General features: G+C 45.5%; 1 protein-coding gene across 1 annotated transcript in view; it reads right to left on the bottom strand.

Moving 5' to 3' along the window:
* Window positions 1-22,127, bottom strand: part of Tudor-SN (Staphylococcal nuclease domain-containing protein 1) — a 93,895-nt gene that overhangs the window by 20,480 nt on the left and 51,288 nt on the right. The window contains exons 10-13 of the mRNA XM_075872547.1: window positions 20,653-20,836; window positions 15,045-15,186; window positions 9,942-10,240; window positions 382-517 (exon numbers count right to left, since the gene is read on the bottom strand). Coding sequence (XP_075728662.1) covers window positions 382-517; window positions 9,942-10,240; window positions 15,045-15,186; window positions 20,653-20,836 — 761 coding nt within the window. The remainder of the gene's footprint in view (window positions 1-381; window positions 518-9,941; window positions 10,241-15,044; window positions 15,187-20,652; window positions 20,837-22,127) is intronic.

Below are 22,127 nucleotides of genomic sequence, written 5' to 3'. Positions count from 1 at the left end.
TGTAATCACTATGCATTACTCGTATTGTTCCACAGACAGCTTGATGCATATTTAAGAAACCATAAAGATTGTTTGATTGTAGCCTCATACACCATGCCATCGGGCAGACCCAACGAAGTGAGCGACAGTGTTCGGGGACACCTACTTCACACACTAATCCACTAATTCAAATAAACAGCTAATGTGGAAAATGAAAACAACAAAACTTTAATCCTGCATGTGGGCACTTGCTGAGACATGGAGTCATGATCGAGATAGCTACATCACTAAATTACCTGATGTTAATGGAACTTTACCGCTATAAGACACCGTTACACACATGAAGGTAACAAAACTAAATCATTGTGGTGTGAGAAAGAGAGAAAGGGCACAGTTACTGACCATCATCAAAGAACTGGACGTAGAACGACAGGTCTTGTTTGATTTCTGTCACCACTACGTTGCGGTAGTTGCCCTTTCGGTCAGTGATCACCTCCTGGGGCTTGGTGTCTTCGGTCTCCTCATAGTCCTCCCAGATCTGCACGTGGCCAAGGGTCATATTAAATCGGGGCAACGTACCGCTTGAATCGACTGGCAACCTTGACACTAGTTTCGAGAAAGAGAGCCATGTCTTCAGATTTCAGCGAAGCGCCTGATTGCTTCTTGCGCCACGACGTACTTGCCAAACGAAAGTTATTTTCAGTAGTGTGTATTAAAGCATGCTTAGATGGCAGGCATCAGTGCATTACAGATAATGGGGCCCAGCAACACTTTTATTTAAATAACCATCGAATGGCTTTGCTAAACAAGTCTACAGCTTCACAAATCGAGTACAGCAAAAATTTATCAACTCTTGTCAACTATGAATTTGCTGCATGCTGTAATTGCTTTCTCTCTTCGCAAGGAATGCGCTGCGAAGTAAGCAGAGAGCGACGACGCAGGGGAAAGAAAGTGCCACGCGTGCATCATGACGTTGAGCACTTTTTTTTTTTTTCTTCAAACGTGCGGCTTACTTTCGTGGTACCACAAGCCCGCGTGCGAGCAGGTGGCAGCATCCGGCGGCAGCCGCAGTAACACTACGCGGCCCACATGGCTCAAATCAGTCAATGGCCTTGGACTTTGTAAATGGCATCACAATTATGAAACAGTGCCACGAAATAAGATGAAAACACAAAGGAGCCCACGAAACATAAGTGGCTTCGTGTATTTTTCTTAGCTTTGTGGCACTGTTATAACCCTTAGCAACTAGCCCAGTTAAGAGTCCTCCTGTATGGCATCATTTGTAGAAAGAAGAGGAAACGATTTCTACCTGATGTTGACAATTCATTGCAAGTTTGAGATCGCACGCTTTGCTACACTGTCAAGTTCCCATCTTTCCAGGAGCCCTGACTACCGATTGGCAGTGTTTTCTGACCAGTCTGAAAAAGTCTTGCAACACTTCTTCACTGGTTAAATGTGGCATACCACAGAGGGTCTGGCCCTGAAAGCTTCTTTCGAGACCGTGACACTCACAAAAAGCTTCTTTCTACTTTCACCACCAAACTGCAAATTCTGCGCCCATCCCTGCCAAACTGCCACCCTGCAGCACAGTTGCCAATGGCTTTGGCAGCTAAAATCAGTTTTACTTTAAAAGCAGCTACTGTTTTTTCATTGCTACGATCATTCGTATTTTTCAAAAGGCAGATAAGAAAAGCATTATTAATTATACATCGATATTTCTCCTTCCTGTTTTATCGAAGGGCATAGAAAAAGTAATTAACTCGCCTTCCCCGTTTCATCAAATGACATAACTTGATAATGCCATTCCAGCATAGTTTCAGAAAAAAAGAACGGTCCACTGAAATGGCACTGCTCGCCCCAAAAGAATTTATTCTTAATAATTTCGAGGAAAACATCCAGTATTAGCCCTTTTTGACAGCTTGACAGCTTTTTGACAGCTTGAACCATGAAATACCTCTCGCCAAGCTTCAAAATTACAAGATTAGAGGACATGCTCTAGAAGTGATCAAATCTTTTATGTCTCACAGACAAATAATTGACATCGTTAGTGTCAATGGGCACACATATCTCACAAACACTGTGCCTTACATTAGGTGTGCTGCAGGGAAGTATCCTAGGGCCATTTTTGTTTAATTTATATATTAATAATATTGTCTACATTCACTCCAAGGCATTTTTTGTTATACACATCTATGACACGAGTGTTTTCTTTAGCGGTGAAGATGCTGACAAATTACAGAGGAATGTTAATGAAATGCTTTGCATTCTCGTGCAATAGCCAAACTTGAATGCTTTGCAAATTAATGCAACTAAAACAAAAGCGATGATTTTTCATCCCAAAGCTAAAACTATGCCATGCTCTCAATCTTTAAATGTTTTCGCACGAAATGGTGTATTGAAGTATGTTGTAGTTCTGAGCTTGGAGCATTTTTTTCTTGAAGCTGATATCTGGACTTTCAAATGCATTGATTGATATGTGGGGTTTAACGTCCCAAAACCACCATTTGGTTATGAGAGACGCCGTAGTGGAGGGCTCCGGAAATTTTGACCCCCTGGGGTTCTTTAACGTGCACCCAAATCTGAGTACACGGGCCTACAACATTTCCGCCTCCATCGGAAATGCAGCCGCCACATTTGAAACGAAAGTTTCAAATGTGGCGGCATTTGAAAGTCCGGGATGGACTTTCAAATGCCATGCGAGTGCTTATTTTGTCTCAAATGATGATGACTCTCTGGATGTAACGTTTTTTCTTTGCTTTTGCATGTTTTAATGCACAAGCTGTGTGTACTGCGACTGCTTAATGCTGTACTGTAACAGGCAGGTAAGCTTAGTCAAGCTCTGTCGAGGTTTTTCTTTCCATGACCTCTGCTCACTGCTCAAAATTGTGTCTGTTACACCTAGCTGTCTGTTACATTAGTGCCTGTTATGCATCATCATGAACCCACTGTAAGGCAAAGACCTCTCCACTGTTCCACCAATAAATAGAGTCTTGCGCTTGCTAAAGACACGTTATCCCCAACTTCTCAATCCTATCTGCCCATCAAACTCTGTCTCCCCTTCGCTTGCTTGCCTTGTCTTGGAATCCAGTCCCCTTAATGACCCTTAATGACCAGCAGTTATCCTGCCTATGCGCTACATGCCCTACTCATACCCATTCCTTGTTCTTCATTTCGGCTAAGATGACCCTTTAAGGGGTGACACGGGTTGTAGAGACCGAAAAATCGCGAAAAAAACAGGTTTTTTTATAGCGTTTTTGAAATCTACAGCTACTAGTGCGCTTATACCGTGAATTTCATGCCTATATTATCATTATTTTAGCCGTTAAGACCCTTTAGGAGCTTTCTAGCTAAATCAAAGCAGAAATCGACGTTGAAATCGCACACTTTCTGCGACGCGCCCCTGCCCTTTCATGTGTGCCAGTGCGGCCCGCTTGATCTCATTTGAGAGAGCCATCTTTCGCCTTCAAATTCACGCCAGAATGGGTCCAATTAAACCACTGGCAGCTTGTAAAATGAGCAGCAAAAAGAAGTATCAGAGCGCCTTTCTATTCGCTACTTCGCGCGCGTGACTTGAGCTTGCCTCCTTATTGGTGGAGGCTCCTGGGTTCGTCTGCTCCGTGCGTGGAGGCACGCGTCCATGCGCGCCATTTTGCCTCAGTGTCAGCGAAGAAGTTTCATGATGTCAAATTCTGAGCGCAAATTCCGCACTCGGCACAAGTTTGGTGCGAAAAAGGTGCCAAGGACGCCAGTCGCAAATTTCAAGAAGCACTCCGTGATACAGCGAAACCCCCGAGACGCTGCACTCTCCGCGTCCCATGGCAAAGTCGTCGACGCTACCACGGAAGGCCTAGCTACCGCATCAGTTGTCACGGAGCCTGTGCAAAGTCCGTCAGCCGCGGAGCCTTCGAGCAGCGGTCGCGTGCGTCTAGATACTATCTATCGGCAGCAATGTGACTTGGAAGAGGAGCGAGCTAAAGCCGAAGATAAGTTATCAGAGTTGTCATCCACTGCAGCGACGAAGCGGAAATGCGCATTCGTGGTTGATGGTGCCGATGAAGCAGCTCGGCCGCCTGATGAAACCGTGTTCACAATTATAGATTTGGACACAGTGAACAGCGCTTTGTTGGCATTCGCAAAGTGCAAAGCATGCAATGGAGAACTGCAGATTGTCCGCGATGATCCGGAATTCGGACTCGCCGTGAAGTTGCATATTGTGTGTTCGACCTGTGGGGAGACAGCGTCGTTGTGGAGCTCGCCGCGCGTACGTAGCGATGAACGCATGAAACCCTTTGCTGTGAACGTTTTGGCCGCGCATGCCATGCAGGCAATGGGGAACACACAGACCGTGCTGAATAATGTGTTCTCGTTGATGGGCATCAGCCGTCGGGGTCTTCACACGAAAACATGGCAACACTACGTGAAGACGGAATTAGCACTCGCGGTCAGTTCGCGAACTTTACGCCGAACTTAATACAGTAAAAGCTCGTTTATCCGGAGCTCGTTAACATGGAAATTCGGTAAACTCGGACTCGCGGCGCGGTCCCGGCAAAACTGTGTATATTTCAATGAGGTCAAATGCTCATTAATTCGAAAGGATTTAGCCGCGCACCGGTTATCTCGTACAACTCCGGAGAGGGCTATCGGGACTCCAGAGTCGCACGATCTCGGCGGCTTGGAGATACCGAAGCCGAGCGAACTGCAGCAGAATATGACGATGATGATAGTGAATGACGGGAAGTTGCTAGGTGGCGCTAGTCAGCACCCGGTGGAAGCGTTTGGGCCACCGGCGCATCCAGTGTCTACTAACAGCTGCTCGCTACGCCCATGCTACGCCAACGCCTCCTCTAGAAAGAAGCCCGAGGAATGGCTCACGCTCCCAGCGGAGTTGGCCTGCCTTCAGTTTTGAGCAAGCGCCGCGCGGTACTCGCGACCGACACTATCATCACGGCGGCGGGCGGTACCAGCTAAGCGTTTTTCACCTGCGGCCCATAGGGGTGCGTCAATCGAAAGTTCTTCGAGACCTGCACCTGTACACCACTATTTCGGAGGCTATGCAAAGTGTTGCATTGTTGCACCGCCCGCCACAGGTGACGCTAGCGACCGACAACATTCTAAAGTGAAGGAGGGAAAGGGTGTGGCAGCTGTTTTCTTTTTCATGCGGCAAGCATCTGAATAGAGGAGGCGTTAGCTACACCTACTGGTGTACTACTTCGTGTCTTGATTCTTTGTGTTGTGACTTCGTGTGTAGCGGCTGTGTTTGTGCGCGTTGTCGCCGTTGTCGCGCTTGATGGCGACCGTCACAGGAGTTAAGCGGCCACAGCAGCCAGCAAATGATCTTGAAAGACAGGTTATGATATTGAAACACGTGATGAGCCGACGCGACGTCGCCTCACCGTGCAGGAGGCCGCCGAAGCCCTCGCTGTCCTCGAGTTCTGCGTTTGTTCTCGCGACAGTGAACGTGCGCACCACCACCTGATGGGATGAAATAAGATCGTTCTGTCGGAAATTCCGACGGCGAGGCAAGCAAAAATAACGCACTTATTTAAGGAATAAAGGTTTGCCTGTGCCTTGTACATTTTCCTTTTGTTTTCATGGTCCGTTCGATAATTCGGAATTCAGTTAACTCGGACATTTTATGCGGTCCCGTGACATCAGAGTTGACGAGCTTTTACTGTAGAGGCACATGGGAGACATCGCGGTGTCGTTTGATGGATCATGGATGACTCACGATCATTTGTTGCATATCGGTCTCGGCACCGTCATAGAATTGTTCAGCAGGCTGGTGCTTGACTTCGTTGTTTTGAGCAACTTTTGTGCTAGGTGCGAGTCCGGCCCAAAGGAAGGTGACCCTTCTTATGCAGCGTGGAAGGAACATCACCAGTGTCGGAAAAACAGTGACAAGAAGGCTGGGGAAAGGGAGGTTGAGGCTACCCTCATCCTCTTCAGGAGGTCACTTGAACGGCACAACCTGCGCTACACCACGGTGCTTTGCGACGGGAACAGCCGCAGTTACCTTGCGCTACAAAAAGATAAGGTTTATGGGTATACAGTCGAAACCCACAATAACGAAACCCCGCGAGTACGAAATCCCCGCGGCAACGAAATATTTCCGAATCTCCGGCGAACGTTCATAGAAGCCCATATATTACGTATTTCGCGGCAACGAAGTGTTTTTGGACAGCGATCCCGCATTAAAGAATTTTCTACCACGATGCAGGCCTTATTTTAACCTCCTGCCAAAGGATAACTGTCGAAGATATGCTCGTATGCGTGTTATGCGCACTCAAAATTTATAAACGTCTGCTTTTGCCGCGCTAGCGAGGGTACTGAAAGAGCATTTCTTCGTGTTTAACTTTCTTGCCTCAGCTGGCTCCTCCCTTTAAAGCAAGCGCACAAAAAGCAAATGTGCGAAGGTCGTTTCGAGGACTTTGATTGGCTGCGGCTGCCATGTTGCTTGAGCTCACCTCGCCATTGGCCTGATGCTCGCTCCGGGAAATCGTCGTCAGCTGCTTGTGCGTCGCGAGGACATGGCTTTCGAAAATTGCTACTTCGTGACGTGTTCACGGCTCGATGATCACTTAAGATATAGTTACGCATTAGTTAGGAGCAGTAGGCGGATGCGCGATCAGGTTACTACGAGCGCGTCGCGTCATCAGAGTCGTCTATAGCCCTCACTCCGCCGACAGCGACACTGCAAGCAGGAACGACGCGCTAGCGCACTCGTGGCGACGTGCTTCGTCGCAAGCAACAAAGCTGTAAGCGGCGGCACGGTCACATTATTACGAGTGGTCGCACCGAATGGACGATAAGATTACTAAGAGCGAGCGCGCGATCTACGAGCGCGGTGCGTCATCGGAGTTGGCTTTAGCCCTAACTCCGCTGACAGCGAGACTACAGGCAGTAACGACGCGCTAGCGCATCCAAAACAACCCACGGGTTGTTCAGGATGCGCTGGACACCCTTCGCTCCTTCTTCGGCGCACAAGACGACGACGTAGCAAGGAACCACTTTTTCCAGTGTGAAGGGAGAGCTTTGAAGTTGTTGCATGGCAAGGGTCGGCAAAGTAAGTTGACCGACTTCTGGCAATAAATTTTCGTTCTGCTGGCCGTATCACTGTTTTTATGTCCAATACTCGCGGCAACGAAATTCTCGCGAAAACGAAATTTTTCGGTTTCCCCGGCGATTTCGTTATTGCGGGTTTTGACTGTATCCCATTGGAAAAAGAGGACTGCATTAATCATTTCCAAAAGCGTATGGGCACTGCTTTGTGCAACTTGTTGGCCTTGAGAGTCTTGTGGGAAAGGGCCGCTTGACAGGAGACCTGATCTCCAAGCTTACCAATTATTATGGGTGGGCTCTGAAGACACACAATGGTGATGTTGATGCTATGCACACAGCAGTGATGTCCACTTATCATCACAACACGTCCAATGATGATTTGGCAAACCACACTCTGTGCCCACCTAGTCTAAATTCCTGGTGCAAACAAAATGCGGCAAAGGCCAAGGGGGAGCCCATTCCCAAACATCGTCGAAAGCTGCCTCCACATGTCTGTCAAGCCTTACTTCCCATTTATGAGCACTTGTCAGACAGAAAGCTGTTGCAACGATGCCAGCGAGAGAAAACCCAAAATAACAACAAATTCCTGCATTCAATGATCTGGACCCTGGCACCAAAGGAGCGACATGCTTCACTATTCACTGTGGAAGCAGCTGTGGCAAAAATAGTGCTCAAGTTCAATGCAGGCAATAAAAAGGCATCAGAGGACATTATGAAAGAGCTGAGCCTAAACCCCAGTTGGCAAAGCCGCAGCCGCATGGCTGAAAAGGATCGACGGCGCACAGCAGCATCAGTCAAGAAACGACAAGCAACGGAGAACATGCATTAGTCCCTGAAAAAGCGCCACACAGGGACTCATAGTCAAAAGGACTACATGCCCGGTGCATACTGAGCATTTTCAAGTGCAGTTACCGTATTTACTCGCGTAATGATCGCCCTCCCATAATGATCACACCCCTAAATTTTGTTGTCGAAATTCGCCTTTTTAATTTCCCCGCATAATGATCGCACCCTGAACTTGCCGCATCGACATATCATGCGCCATGTCTAGCCTATCATTGTTTTTGTGATCTGAAAGCGGGCATCACTATGCTAATGCCGTAAATTTACTGATGTAAATGAAAGCATTCCTTATTTAGATGGAAGAAACTGTTTTGATGCGCGTGACATACAACCTCTATAACTGACGCAAAGAAGAAAAAGATGCGGTGGCTTCGCTCCACGGAGTGTTTCGCTCTGTCAGCCGCCATGTTTGTTTTGACATCCCCCACTGTTACTGCGGCGGCCGCCTGTTGGTCGACTTGTGTTCATCCTGCACCAATGTTTTTTTCTTCCCCGAGACCACTTTTTTTTGTGTGTGATTTGTAATCATCTGTTGATGTGCCGTTTCGCCATGGGGCGGTATGCGAGCTTTACTGCCGCGTTCAAGATGAAGGCGCTTGACTACGCGTTAGAGCACGGCAACCACGCTGCCGGCAGACATTTCGGCGTCGACGAAATCCGGATCCAATATTGTAAAAAACAGCTCGACATGCTCATGGCTACTAACAGCACGTGATAGGCTTTCCGCAGACCCAAATCTGGCAAGTTCCCTGACATTGAAAAGGCAGTCCTCGAATACGTGAAGGACATGCGCAAGGACGGTTATGCACTGTCATTAGATATAATACGGACGCAGACGTACACAGTTTCCCAGAGGCTGGGAACAGCCATAAAAGACTTCCGCGCCAGTTCCGGCTGGACGACACGCTTCATGCGGCGGAATGAACTGTCGCTGGCATTTTCAACGCGCTCGACGGAACGGAAGATGACCCTCTGTGGGACAGTGAAGACACTGCCAGTTCCAACAGGGAATCGTGTGGCGACGACACTGACGCCAGTGATGCTTTGGAGTCTGAATGAACGTTAGGGGGTAGGAGAGGTAAAAAATAGCAAGGGCAGTGTGCCATGCATGTAGCTCCTGTGTAATGCGTGGGTTTTATTACAAATGTAAGCCTTTACTTTTATTTTTGGTTATATTCATGATAGCTACCGTAAGAATTCTGATTAGCGACTTTTTTGCGTTTCCGGTGCTCAGAATATTTTTTCACAGAAAATTTACCTCGAGTAACATCCCGAAGTTGGAGTCAATTTTTTGAAAAAAAAAAAAAAAGTGCGATCATTATGCGAGTATATGCGGTATGTAAATGATTGAGTTTTCTTAGTTTTTTTTCAGTTTTCTGAAAACATGCTTTTTGGTGACTTTACTAGTTTGTCGGGTTGATATCTTGCAATCTAGAACAGCTAGAGCAATAATTTTTTCATTTACATAAAGCCCAATCTGTGTATCACAAAGTGCTGAGAGCAGAATTTCTATTTGCTGCCCATATAAATTTACAAGGTATTAAATTTCTTTGTATGTGATATCCATGACATGACTCCTCAACTTTCATCATCTGCAGAATCACTAGTTTTTCTTTAATATGAAATCTGCTTGCAGCATTGCACTTATTGCTAATTGCACTGTGTAGCTATGCAATTATATTTACTTTTTGATAAGCCCTTTTTCTATTGTCTCCGAAAACAATAGAGTGACAGCATTGTGTATCTTTTCAATTAATTAACCTACGATGAAATTTTTCGCATATTTTAAATCAGTAGGAGAAACTACATTAGCATGTATATTTTCATCATGTTTGGTCCACATATACAGAAAACAACTCCACATACCATGTCCCCTCTTAACACCCACATGTTCCCTGACCTACTTCTCTCTCTTCTTGTCCCTTAAGGTTGCGCCCATTCATCTTTCTCACCATCTCTGCATCGTCCTCAATTCAAGTGCTTCTTATTTAACTGCACTGAAAATCCCTCTCTCCCCGCCTACATGTGTTCAGGAGGTCAAGTCAGCGGGCAGTACTGACCTTGAGCCTCTGCTGCTTGGCCTGCTCTTCCGCCAGCTGGAGGTCACGGCAGTGGACAGACCGCTCGGCCGTGAAGTGGACTGAGGCGAGGCCCTCCTTGACCAGCTCCACCGACAGGTTTTTGCCCTCGACGGTGAGCCAGCCGATGAAGTTGCCCGCCTTGTCGATGCCGTCGGCAACCACCTCCACCTCGCGCTGCAGGCACAGCGACTTGGTGAACTGCAACGCCTCCTCACCAAACTTCTCGCCGGGAATGGTCTGGCCACCCTGTACTCGACCCGCCCGGGGGCACGAGATGCCTGCAAAGGACGATTCATAATACAAAGTGTGCCTAAACCACTTTCTGGTCAATATTTAGTTGTAGCATTGCAGTTAGGTGTGAGTGTACAACAAATACGTAGTCATGTGAACTTTTCTAAATGCTGCCATAATAGTGGTACAGTCAACTGCCGATTTTTCGGACCCTCTAGGGAGCAAAAAAAGACGTCCAAAAATTCGGGCAGTCCGAAAAAATGAATGCAGGCAAAAAAAAAAACGCCATTTTGCTAAGATTTCTCAATGCAAGCAAAAAACGCACCATTTCATTGATATTTCTTGGATCAGGAGGGTCAAGGTCAATAACTGCACTGTCGATGGCGCCGCTTTCGCCACACATCATCTTGAACATGAGGTCATTCCAATGCTTAAAGTTTCTCAGCCATCCATCACTGAACTTAAAATCCGTGATGTCTATTCGAAGTGCGAGAGTTTCTGCTTTTTGTTTCAAGATGCAGCCAGAGACTGGCAGCCGCTAGGCAATCGTTGAATGAAGCCACACGACGAGAGCGTCCTCAAGCTTTGGATGAACACCTTGGCTTGCATTCATCTTTTGGGCACCAGACGGTTTTTCGGCCGCTTCCAAGATCTTGTCTTTGTTCCTCAGGAAATCGGAAACTGTTTGCTTGGAAGTGCCGAACTCCTTGCTCACGTCAGCCTGTGATCGGCCACTCTTCACTAACTTAATAATGGCGGCTTTCTTCTCCATCGTTAACCGACAGTACTGTTTTCCACGCTTCGATGTCATCGGCGAGGACGACGAAGGCAGACTAGGGGCCATCGCAGGCAAGCGAAATCCTCATGATGTGAACAAAGGAGTTTGCTGACGAGCGTCGAAGCACCTAGGCTTAGCGTTGCAGAGCACACTTCACACGATCACACAACCACGCACTATGCTAGCCAAACACTATGTGGGCTGCTTAAACAAAACGGCGCGACGGTGCTTCGGGTACTCCGGAGGTGGCGCTGGTAAACATTCAAGATAGCCAGAGTGGCCAGACCAAATCAGTGTGTGACGGTTAGTTCTAGTTCGAAGTGATGAAACGCTTCGCGAAAGCGCTGCGCGGGAAGCTAGAGTGGCACGCACGAGCACGAGCGCTAAAGCGAAAAGAACTTTATTGGCGCCAAAAAATATCCGGGTGGATAGTTTCGATTGTCAGCGAAGCACCCTTGCACGATAAACACAGCCAGTGTTAGAAGTCTCGGAGGCCGTGTGTGTTTCTCCGCTAACGATCAACGAGTCCAAGCAACAGATGCTGCCACAGTAGACCGGCGCGCTCATTTATGTGATCGTAATTGCGTGTGACGCAGTTGCGGTGGTTTCCACTGGAGGTCAGTGGTGGTTTCAACCCTTCTGTCGCGTCAAAAATTCAAAAAAATTGGACTCCGGGGGGGGGTTCGAGCGTCCGATATTTCAGACTTCCTTATACATTGATTCTATGGGGCTCGTGGCGGTGCCGCGAAGATGTCCGAATTATAGGGCATGTCCAAAAATTCAGGTGTCCGAAAAATCGGCAGTTGACTGTATAGTGCTGTTACAAGTGTTTGATGATGCAAAGAAGACCAGGCATAGTTCTGAGGATTGTTCGGTGTTAGCATAAATAACCCATGACATTGACCACTTGCCCACTTGCCAATGTAGAACACTTTCGACCTCCGGTGGACAACACTCCAGGCATTTAGCCACTGCTTGCTGCACCTTCAACACCTGGGTAGTTTGTTGGCATTGCGGCTTTTGTGGTGTCGTGGCCTTCCATTTTGTTTTGGTTACCAACCTTTTTTTCTACTCCTATTAAGCCCCACCGCGGTGGTCTAGTGGCTAAGGTACTCGGCTGCTGACCCGCAGGTCGTGGGATCAAATCCTGGCTGCGGCGGCTGCATTTCCGATGGAGGCGGAAATGTTGCAGGAAACGCTAACATGCGCTCAGATTTGGGCGCACGTTAAAGAACCCCAAGTGGTCGAAATTTCCGGAGCCCACTATTACGGCGTCTCTCATAATCATTTGGTGGTTTTGGGACGTTAAACCCCACAAATCAACCATCAATCTCTTCCTATTATCCTTTCTTGTCATATGCTTTGATTGATGAGTGGTTAAATGTCCATGTTTTTACGGGGTTGTGGCCTTTTATTTTGTTTTATTACAGCCTTTTGTTACTCTTCTTGTTATTCACAGATGTCTTCGCTTCTTGTTGTGCAGGTGTTAAGTTTTAATTTCAGTTTTGTGTAGCATGATGGAAGCCGACAAAGCTAGGCTTTGAAGAGCTTCGCCCCTAAAGGAGGCTTTCATTTGTTCCGCTTTTTCTTTCATTCGTCGGCTCGTTTCTCCTTCTGGTCGAGTGCTCCCCTTCCCCGTGTTGAGAGAAAGTGCGGCGAGTGCACGTACCGGTGAGCGGACCAACGGTGCCCAAACATATAGCAACGATTTGTAGATGACGAGCAGACTACAAGCTGACATCACTGCAAGAACTTGAGGGATTGAACACTGCCAAAAGGCCGATAGAGAAGGAATTCTTACTTCCGGTGGTCACAGCTCGTAGTGCTGCGGTGGCAATGTTGTCATGACGGCATTTCGAACAAACCGCATGTTTATTTGAAATGTTAAAAGTTATTGGAAGTGGTTTAGGGGCCCTTTAAAGCGACCAGTATGTTTTTTTTTTACCTGTTTTCTTCCGGCGCAACAGAATGCTTACCCTTCATAGTGTTCATAGCTGCCATAGTTAATCCAAAAAGCACATAGTAGTAACTTTATAAGCAGTATTTTTCAATCTGAAAAGCTATGAACACGATAATGCACTTTGCCTAGCAACGTTGAGAATCAATAGCGATGCCGGTAGCCCTTCTAGTGACCTGTGCACGCTGCCATCGTTCTGCTTTCGCAGAAGTTCCTGTAGCTACCACATTTATTCTGGGTTTTACAAGTACTTTTGAAAATAACAAGCTTTTACAATGAGATTATGTGGCTTTATACAGCTTCTCTGTATTTGTAACGCGTCGCGTGCGCCAAAGGTTGTTGCGCCTGTGTTGTGGATGGGTTGCCAAGTCATTGTTACTCTCTCGACACATGAGCCAAGCCAAGTGACCAAAAACGTCACTGCACATACGCGCGGCCGTGCCGACTAGCATTACACGTCATTTCTGAGACAACTACTAAATAGAAAAACCACGTAGCTCAAAAATCTTAGCAAACCAGAAACTGCATGCACACTTTCACGAGCACACAGAAAAAAAATTATTCAAGACGCGCTGACAAACATGAGATGATTACGTCATGCAAAAGCCGTGCCACTTTCACTCTTAAGGGGGGGACATGGGAAACTCTCTTAAATGAAATTGCTGCTTAAATGAAACCACTGCCACTAATATATTTGGTTTCCAACTTGAATATTGTAAACTGGTTTATCTCTCAATAAACGAAACTCTTCCTGAAGGAAACACATGTTCCTGGTCCCTTCAGGTTTCGTTTAAAAGGAGCCTACTGTACTTCTAACACAGGCCTATATGTACCTCTTTGTGGAATAATATTGTTTACTATAAAGAAGCGAACAATATATCAATACTAACAGGAAAATTGTTGACCACGTATACTAGTTTGCGGTCATGTGACAGGGCAGCTCGGATTATTGAGGTTTCCTCGAACAGGTGGCATGACAGGTCATTTTGGCGATATTCAATGAAGAAATGAAAATTTAACTCCACTTTTCACGAGAAAAATAGGGTTGGTTTCAGTAACATGAGTAGCTTTGTGCGTAATCTTTTTGATGCGGAATCTTCATGTTTTCGACAAACTTTTCGCGACAACATACCAAACCGCAAGCTAGGCCTAATGGGCGTTGGTTGCGCTTCGATCGGTAGCAGACGCGTGAATCTATGTTGCGATTTGATACCGAATCAACAAAACTTTTTGCGGTGGCCACACTTGACGGGAAGGGATACATATCGTTAATGAAAAAGAGGGTGGCACGTGTAGCGCTCAAACAGTGGTTCGTGATTTGATTGCGATGTCTCAAATCGGGTGCGAACCCGTGAAATAATATGATTGACGTCTTTCAACACGTCAAATTCTGGACGTGATTCGACAGAGTTTCTGTGTAATGCGCATAATCGAGGTTGTCTGGTAGTGGGCGAATTTCCGCGATGACACTTTCATTTGTTAGACCCCTCCCCCTTTCGCGTTCATTTCATTGGCAATGCATGTCTTAGCACGTTACATTCTTTTAACATTCAAAAATTTAAATGTCAGAAGCACGTATCGCATGTTCCGATTCTTCGATACGCGAAGCTGCATGCTCAATACGTTTTGTAGAAAAGCGGCCCTTGAAAAAGGTTTATATGGTTGTGGTGCGGTACCGCTCATATTGCGGATATTTGCAAATCCCGCGACTTACGTTATAAGCGGTCTATACTGTATTGAGGTTTGAGCTAGTTCCTTCAGCTAAAATTGTCATGTGTAACCTACAAAATAACACCTACAAATTTCACGCAGCATAGAAAGAGTTGAAAGAGATCACTTCTTGTGCTTTTTTTCAATCAGAAATTGTCTTGGTACTAACAGAAATCGCTGTTGGGTCAGAAATATCAAAGATGCAAAAACTTGGTCAGCACTTGCGGCAGTGCCTGTATGTAACAGAAGTACTATTCTAATTTTTTCTCTTTGTCGTTCGCACCAGACTGCTTTTCAAAAACTTCATGTAGACTGAACTTGTCGAGGATACGACCCTTGAATATGCATTTAAGTACCCCAGCTTCCAAAAGCAGTCTGCAAAAAAAAAATGTGTGATGGCACAGACCAGCCAAAAGGAAGGTGGCGAGGCAGTTCTCGCGATGAATGTACAGCCGGAGTCGGGACCCGCTCGCCACAAACTCCACCACAGCCTCCATCTTGCCCGCCCTCTGGAGGAAGGGCAGGAACTGTTTCGACTTGGCCAAGTCCTAAGAGTGCGAGAAAAATGATTTATTTCACAAAGAACATGTGAAACTCAAGCAAAGTATTGCAGCAACGTAACAGAGCACCACAAACAACGATTATGTCAGCATTCAAGCAGGGAAATAGAAAAAAATTAATGCAGGCTTTTGAATTTTTCTGAAGTGGTGCAATCTCCATGGCCATGCACTTATCACAGACCTTCTCTAATGTGAACTACTTAAGGTGCAACTTATGAATAAGTGTCCATGATGCATCAAATTCACACATTATTTTAAGGCAGTCAACTTTTTATTGAAAGCAAAATATTCCAGTGATACGGATTTACATTTTATAGTAGTTATTAATTAAATATTATTCATTCTCATTCCCTTTTCGCATGAACAAAATCAAATCTTCCACTAGAAATTTAGCGTGATTTCACCATTGCTTATACAGTTTGTAAAAAGAATGCATGCAGCAAAACGAGCTCAAATAGATACACATTCATTACAGAAGAGGTTCAATTATTCCTAACCTCAATTGATCTTCTTTACTCTTGGCTCATTTTCACTAAGAGAAACAAGCTGCGCACATGAATGCATACAAATTACTTCAGAAGGTTTAATTTTCTGTCCGTCTGACCTGCAACTCGCTAGACAGGGCCAAGATAAAAGTTTTAGTTTTATACTTTCTACATTAAAAAATAAAGCATTCAGGATGGATTTCTCTCGCCACCGAATTCACGTCGCAATGATTCAGATTATTAAAAATTAGGGGACCCTAAACCTCCGCCTTTAGGAGTCATACGCAATAGCGATATCCAGTACCTAGTGCGTACTTGAAGCACTTAGTGCATGACAGCTTTTCGAACTTGCTATACACCCACTATGCGACCTTAATAAATGATATAGGCGTTGTAGCGTGTGTCTTTTGTAGTGGGTGACCGGCTCCATATTGATAATCACATGTTCTGATGCCTGCTGGCAATGGGGCGTTTGTACCACGCATTACTAGAATATTTCATGTTGCATCGCGAAGCATGCATACAAGACACGTATGTTTGTAAATCATAAAAGCTGCTTTTCCTGCACTTCCAAGCAGAGAAAGTTCTTTTCACTGTTTTCAGAAGCAGACGCGTGGTCGTGTAGTTCAAAATCCGCTTACCACGCAAATAAGCCTGGTTTGATCCCCACTCCGACCAAGCATATCTTTATCATTAATTTTATGTGCATTGTTCTCGATCTTTCTGTCACGCATAAGATAATTTTTCGCTCACAACCAACAACGCCGACGCAGATGCCAAAATTTTTGCAAAACGAGCTCTTTAACACTACCTCGTTGAAACTATGACTGAAAGGTAGTTCAAGATGATTTATATATGTTTTTGTAAAGCCCGACTCACATTTTGCAAAATGCCATTACAAGGGACAATCTGCTATAAAGTGTTTGGAACCAATTTGGCTGGTTTTCCAATGTTCGTTGCGTCGATAACATTGGATACGAGAAACACGCCTCTGGAGACAACCAGTTACAGGGCAACTTTTCTCAGTCAACAGAGTAAGTTATTTCCTATTTAGAAGGTACACTACCTCTACACACTCATGCCATATTCGTACCATGCGTGAGTGTGAAAAGTTTTGCAGCAAGTTTGTCTCTAAAGATGTGGATCGTGTGTGCTTTGAAAATTGGAAAGGAGGCATAATTCATGCACATGGAAATGATACATGCATTCTAGAAGGACCACTCAATGAGGACCTTGCGGGGCAGGCAGTGTCGGCTGCTGAGGCCCACTACATCTTCAAAGAGTGCTTGGAAGGTATTGTGGGCAATAGGAAGTCAAGTCCTATGACACCAGAGGTTGGGAAGAAAGCCAACACAATCAACAGTCGCTACTAAACAAATTAGTATTGCCACATGTGTTTCTTACGTTAACTTTTGTTTGATTCTGCCGTCGCCCACAAAGCCTGGGTCAGGAATGCTCAGTGCAAACAGCACATCATTGTCCGAGAATGTTCGTGATCATTGTAGATCGCTCTGTCAAGATTGCCCACAAGATGTGAACACTTGAGATTAGGTATTCCAGGACTTTCGTGGAGACCAGTGATAAGAATGGAATATTTTACTACACAGATGTGAATGCCAACGCGTTTCACTGCTTGCCAAGTGATCGCCGGTCGGCACTCTGTTCGCCGCTATTAGTGCCCTAGCGCTTCTGTAATCTGACCTTCAGTTTCCTTGCCACAAGTTCAGCCGAATAAATAGTTCCATCTGAACACAGAGTATTTCATGGGCAAAGAAAATGAGGACATATAATATTAAACCATGTACTGAGTGACATAAGTGCATTTTGATAAAAAATTTTGGTTGAAATTGAGACCAGGTTCTTTTACATTTTCTGCTTCGAAAATCAGCTTTTTGAAAAAACTCACTTCTTCATTTTTCTTTTTTTCTATCATGCTGCATCTAGGAAAACAATCTTTTGTAGGAATGTTGAAAATATATTTCTCTATATTATCACTTTTTTTTAAATTTTTTCCATAAAACAAGAAATGTGCCAAGGTGCATCAAGGATACCAAATTTTTTTTATTTTGACCGAGCTTGCCATTTTTTCAGAATATTTTGGTTCTGCAGATAGCTTAAAAAAGCATGAATGTACCGTAATTATTTGAATCTAACGCGCACCTTTTTTCCGGTTAAGAGAGCTCATAAATCGCATGCGCGTTAGAATCCAGTACGAAAAAAAAAAAAATGAATATGGTCATTCTATTGCCATCGGCACTTCCAAAATGGCTGCCCCCTACGTGCGTCGGCATGGCGCGTCGGCCATTTCTGCTTATGTGTTTCCGATGTACGGCACTTCGTACATGGGCTGAGGAGTTCGTCATCTTGTAGTACATTAGCATCGACGGCATGGTAGGGCCGACTCCAATAACTCGACGAGTGTACCACAATGCTGCTTTTAAAAGAAAAGTCATCGCGTGTGCCGAAATGGACAGAAATCGGGCCGCATCGTGGTCGTTCGGAGTTCCCGAAACGTGCGTGCGGGACTGGCGGAAACAAAAGCAGAATATTGTCGACAGCAAAGATTCACGCAAAGGCTTCAGTGGACCACAGCAGGGTCGGTTTCCACAAATTGAAGAGCTGCTCGGCGAGTATGTGCTTGAGCAGTGAGCGGCACAGCGGCCCGTGACGACAAAACTGCTCCAAGTGCAGGCTATGCAGTTAGCCTTAGAAAAAGGGCTAATGCAGAGCCAGTTTAAAGCGAGCAGGTGCTGGCTAACTAACTTTATGAAGAAGAAAGGCTTTTCCCTCCGAAGGCGAACGGGCATATGCCGGAAGTTGCCGGAGGAGTACGAAGAAAAGCTTCAGAGTCTTCAGAGGTTCCTCCTAAGCTTGCGGCACAACAACGGCTACCTGTTTGGGCAAATCGGGAATGCCGATCAGACGCCTCTTTACTTCGACAAGCCTGGCACCACATTCGTCGAGGAGAAGGGGGCAAAGCAAGTTCGTGTGGTGACATCGAGCCACGGTAAAACTAGTGACAGCAATGCTCTGTTGCACATCAGATAGGCACAAGCTTCCCCCGTACCTCATATTTAAACGGAAGACGCTCTTTAAAGGAGTCGTTTTCCCGAGTGGTGTGATCAAGTGGGCCAACGAGAAGAATGGGTGCGCGTTGCAATCGATGTCTTCGTTTTTTTGTTTGTTTTTTTTTTGTCGTGGAAACCGGACGCGCGTTACAATCAAGGGCGCGATAGAATAGAGTAAATACGGTAATTCACTGTGATGCATATTTAAACTATAAGAAAAAAATTTCAACACAGCATTGATAGTGGGCACTTCATTCTCCTCCGAAATCGAGAAACGTTGCAGCAACAATAGCAAGATGCGTGTGCCGCCACCTTCAAACATTTTTTCGGGGCACTGGGATCAGTTTTTGGAAATAAAATCTTTCGTTCTGTGCACCTTATATATAGCCACATAGCATATAAAAAAACCAGACAAAACAAAAATATTATCCGGACACGCATGCTCGATCTCTCGTGGCATCCTGTGCTCGTCGCAACTTCGCAGCATTGAGTCACGGCGCTGCAACGCACAGGCACCACTAACACCGACGTTCACTGAAAATGGACAACACAAGACACAACGACAATACTAACGAAGTACATTCCGCACTCAGCCAGGTCACCTCGTCACACTGCTTGAGCAGGGGTGGTGGTGGCGCCAGCGGCACGGCGGTCGCCGGCACCCTCAAGGCCTTGCATTTGACTTTCCTTTGAAAGAATGCTTCTTGTGCCCGTGAGCGCGCTTGACGAATGGGGGCACCAGAGGTGCAACTCCGCTACCAGACGGTAGTGTATACAGTAACTCTGGTCCTTCACTGATGCTTTGCGCGTCCCCAGATTTCTCTTCTGCGCGACGCTGTGATGAACACCAGCATCAACGCTGCCGCCAGTGTAAGCGTTAGCACCCACTGCTTTGCATCTACACGAGGTTCCCTTTCGTGGGAGGTGTTTTTTTTTCTTCTTCAAATATTTGCACTAAACACATTAATAGTTGCAGAGTATGTCTCAAAATATTCTTATGAGGTGAGAACACAAAAGCATTTCATGTAGCTAGGTTTCTGTTACAGAGGAGTGCTGCAATGCCTGCTGCAGAGATTTGCCTTTTTCAGCTAGGGCAGTCCTTTGCGCCTGTGTCAGTTCTAGAGGGAGAGGTCACATGCTTTCAAAACGTGACTCTTGCAGACACTTTATGATGATTTGTGGGGTTTAACGACCCAAAATCGTCACATGATTATGAGAGACGCCGTAGTGGAGGGCTCGGGAAATTTCGACCACCTGGGGTTCTTTAACAAGCACCCAAATCTGAGCACACGGGCCTACAACATTTCCGCCTCCATCGGAAATGCCTGCAGACACTTTCTGTATATACACTTAACATACTTAAGAAACACCTTTGCATTAAAGGGACACATGAGAAAAAACATTTTTCTAGCATAGCAAATTACTCTATCATGACCCCGAAAACACCATACTTGCTGCGAGAAGATGCTGGGTAAGCTGAAATTGCGTGAAAGGAAAATGTGGGCCGAGATGACACCCTGATGTTCGCGCACCAGACGCCATGATGCCACCAAGTTTGGCGGCATTTCCTAGAGCCTAGTTTCGAATTGGTAAACATGCAGTAAATTATTTTGAGAGAACCAGAGCTTCAAATACTAAGTTTCGGTAAACTATTTCAGCCAATGCAGTCAAAATATAAAAAAAGTGGTTTGATATTCATGACATCACTATCAGAGACTTCGGCAAAAAGTTTAAAAGTGAGACTTTTGACATTTATTTCCTCATTTATCAATAAATTGACAATGCTGAAGTTAATGACACTATTGTTTCTTATCAATCTAAACTAATTCCCTGCTTCACTTTAGCGTCCCCTTAAATAAGCGCTCGCCCCTGGCACAGTATAACAAGAACACAGCACTTACACCAGCCAGGTCGACGACTCTGTGGACAGAGGCGTCCTTCTTAGAGTGCAGTCCTCGTGCAGACTTCTGTGCCTTCATCTCAGCAGCCAGCAAGTCGTTGTAGTGTGCCGAGCGCTGGTCATCGTCCTGCCGATACCGGACCACGGTGGCCAGTCCCTTGCCCACCAATGCTTCGGCAACATTGCTGTTTACAAGAGAGCAATAGACAGAAACTGTAATTCACTCTAAACACTGATGAAACATTCTGTCATCACAATTTTCAGCCATTCTTATACACGTTTCTAATGCTCCTTTTGTGTTACCAATGCCTTCAAACCTTATGTGATAATAAATGAAATGAAACGAATATTTGGTTGAATGTTTCACATTTGCGACAGCTCAGTCTTTTGTCTACAAAGCTCTCAAAGTTTTCAGAATGAAAGAATATGCACAATTCCCAGCATATTCCACTGGCAATGATGGCTGTACAAAAATGTGCCTAACATTGCCATGAAATAATACCTCAAAGGGGAGCCTGTACATAGCCAGCACAGCTCTGAACTATTCTTGTTTTTTTAAGTTTTGCAGTGAGTTACAGGCCCGAGTTATCGAAAAATTTAAAATGTGCCACATTTCGACCCACATAAGACGCACTCTCGGTTGCAACAGGAATCCCTCTAATGTCCAGAAGAAGTGGACGCTGCACAACTTCAACAATCAGCATCGAAGAGATCACAGAAGATTGCAAATTGGCAGCAGGTGCCCACGAGAAAACTGTTGCAGGAGAGACAATGCCAGTTCCTTCAGACACCTCAACGCCAATACTGTAACGTGCTCTTGTGTCACGGTTCACAGCCATCGGTCAGTGTCTCAAGCAAATTTTCACAACTCTCGCTATCTTGATCGCAGCACTGCAGAGCTGCCTAAAAAGTGGGTTTCGGGGCTTCAACAACAGTAGCTGCATTGCTATACCTGGGTACAACTTTAAAAAATGCGGCTTTTCCACATCCATGGACCCCCCCTCCAGCCAATGGTTTCACCCTGTCATTGTGATGTCACAGCCGACTGCATTCCCACAGTGCCCTGTAGCAATGGTTTACACTCAAACCTCAATATAACGAACCCAGATATAATGAAATGTTGGTTATAACAAAGTAAATTAAAGATAATCTTGCAATAGCCATAGTGTAAGGAACAAACATTTTTAACAAATTTTTGGATAGAACGAACTTGTTTTCGTGTAAGCTGCAACTTTGTTATAAGGTTATGCCACTCGACTGCTAACTTGAAGGTAGTGGGATTGAATCCCTGCTACGGTGGCTGAATTTGCTATGGAGGCAAAAACGTTTGATGCTCATGTCCTTGGATTTAGGTGCCTGTTGGAGAACCCCAGATAGTCAAAATTTTCGGACCCCTCTTCTATGGCGTCTCATGATCATATCATGGTTTTAGGATGTTAAACCGCGCATATAATTATTATGCCTTCACAATGCGCT

Source organism: Rhipicephalus microplus, chromosome 8 (genome assembly GCF_043290135.1).
Source record: "Rhipicephalus microplus isolate Deutch F79 chromosome 8, USDA_Rmic, whole genome shotgun sequence".
NCBI classification, from domain to species: Eukaryota; Metazoa; Arthropoda; class Arachnida; order Ixodida; family Ixodidae; genus Rhipicephalus; species Rhipicephalus microplus.
This window is presented reverse-complemented; position numbering and strand designations above follow the sequence as displayed.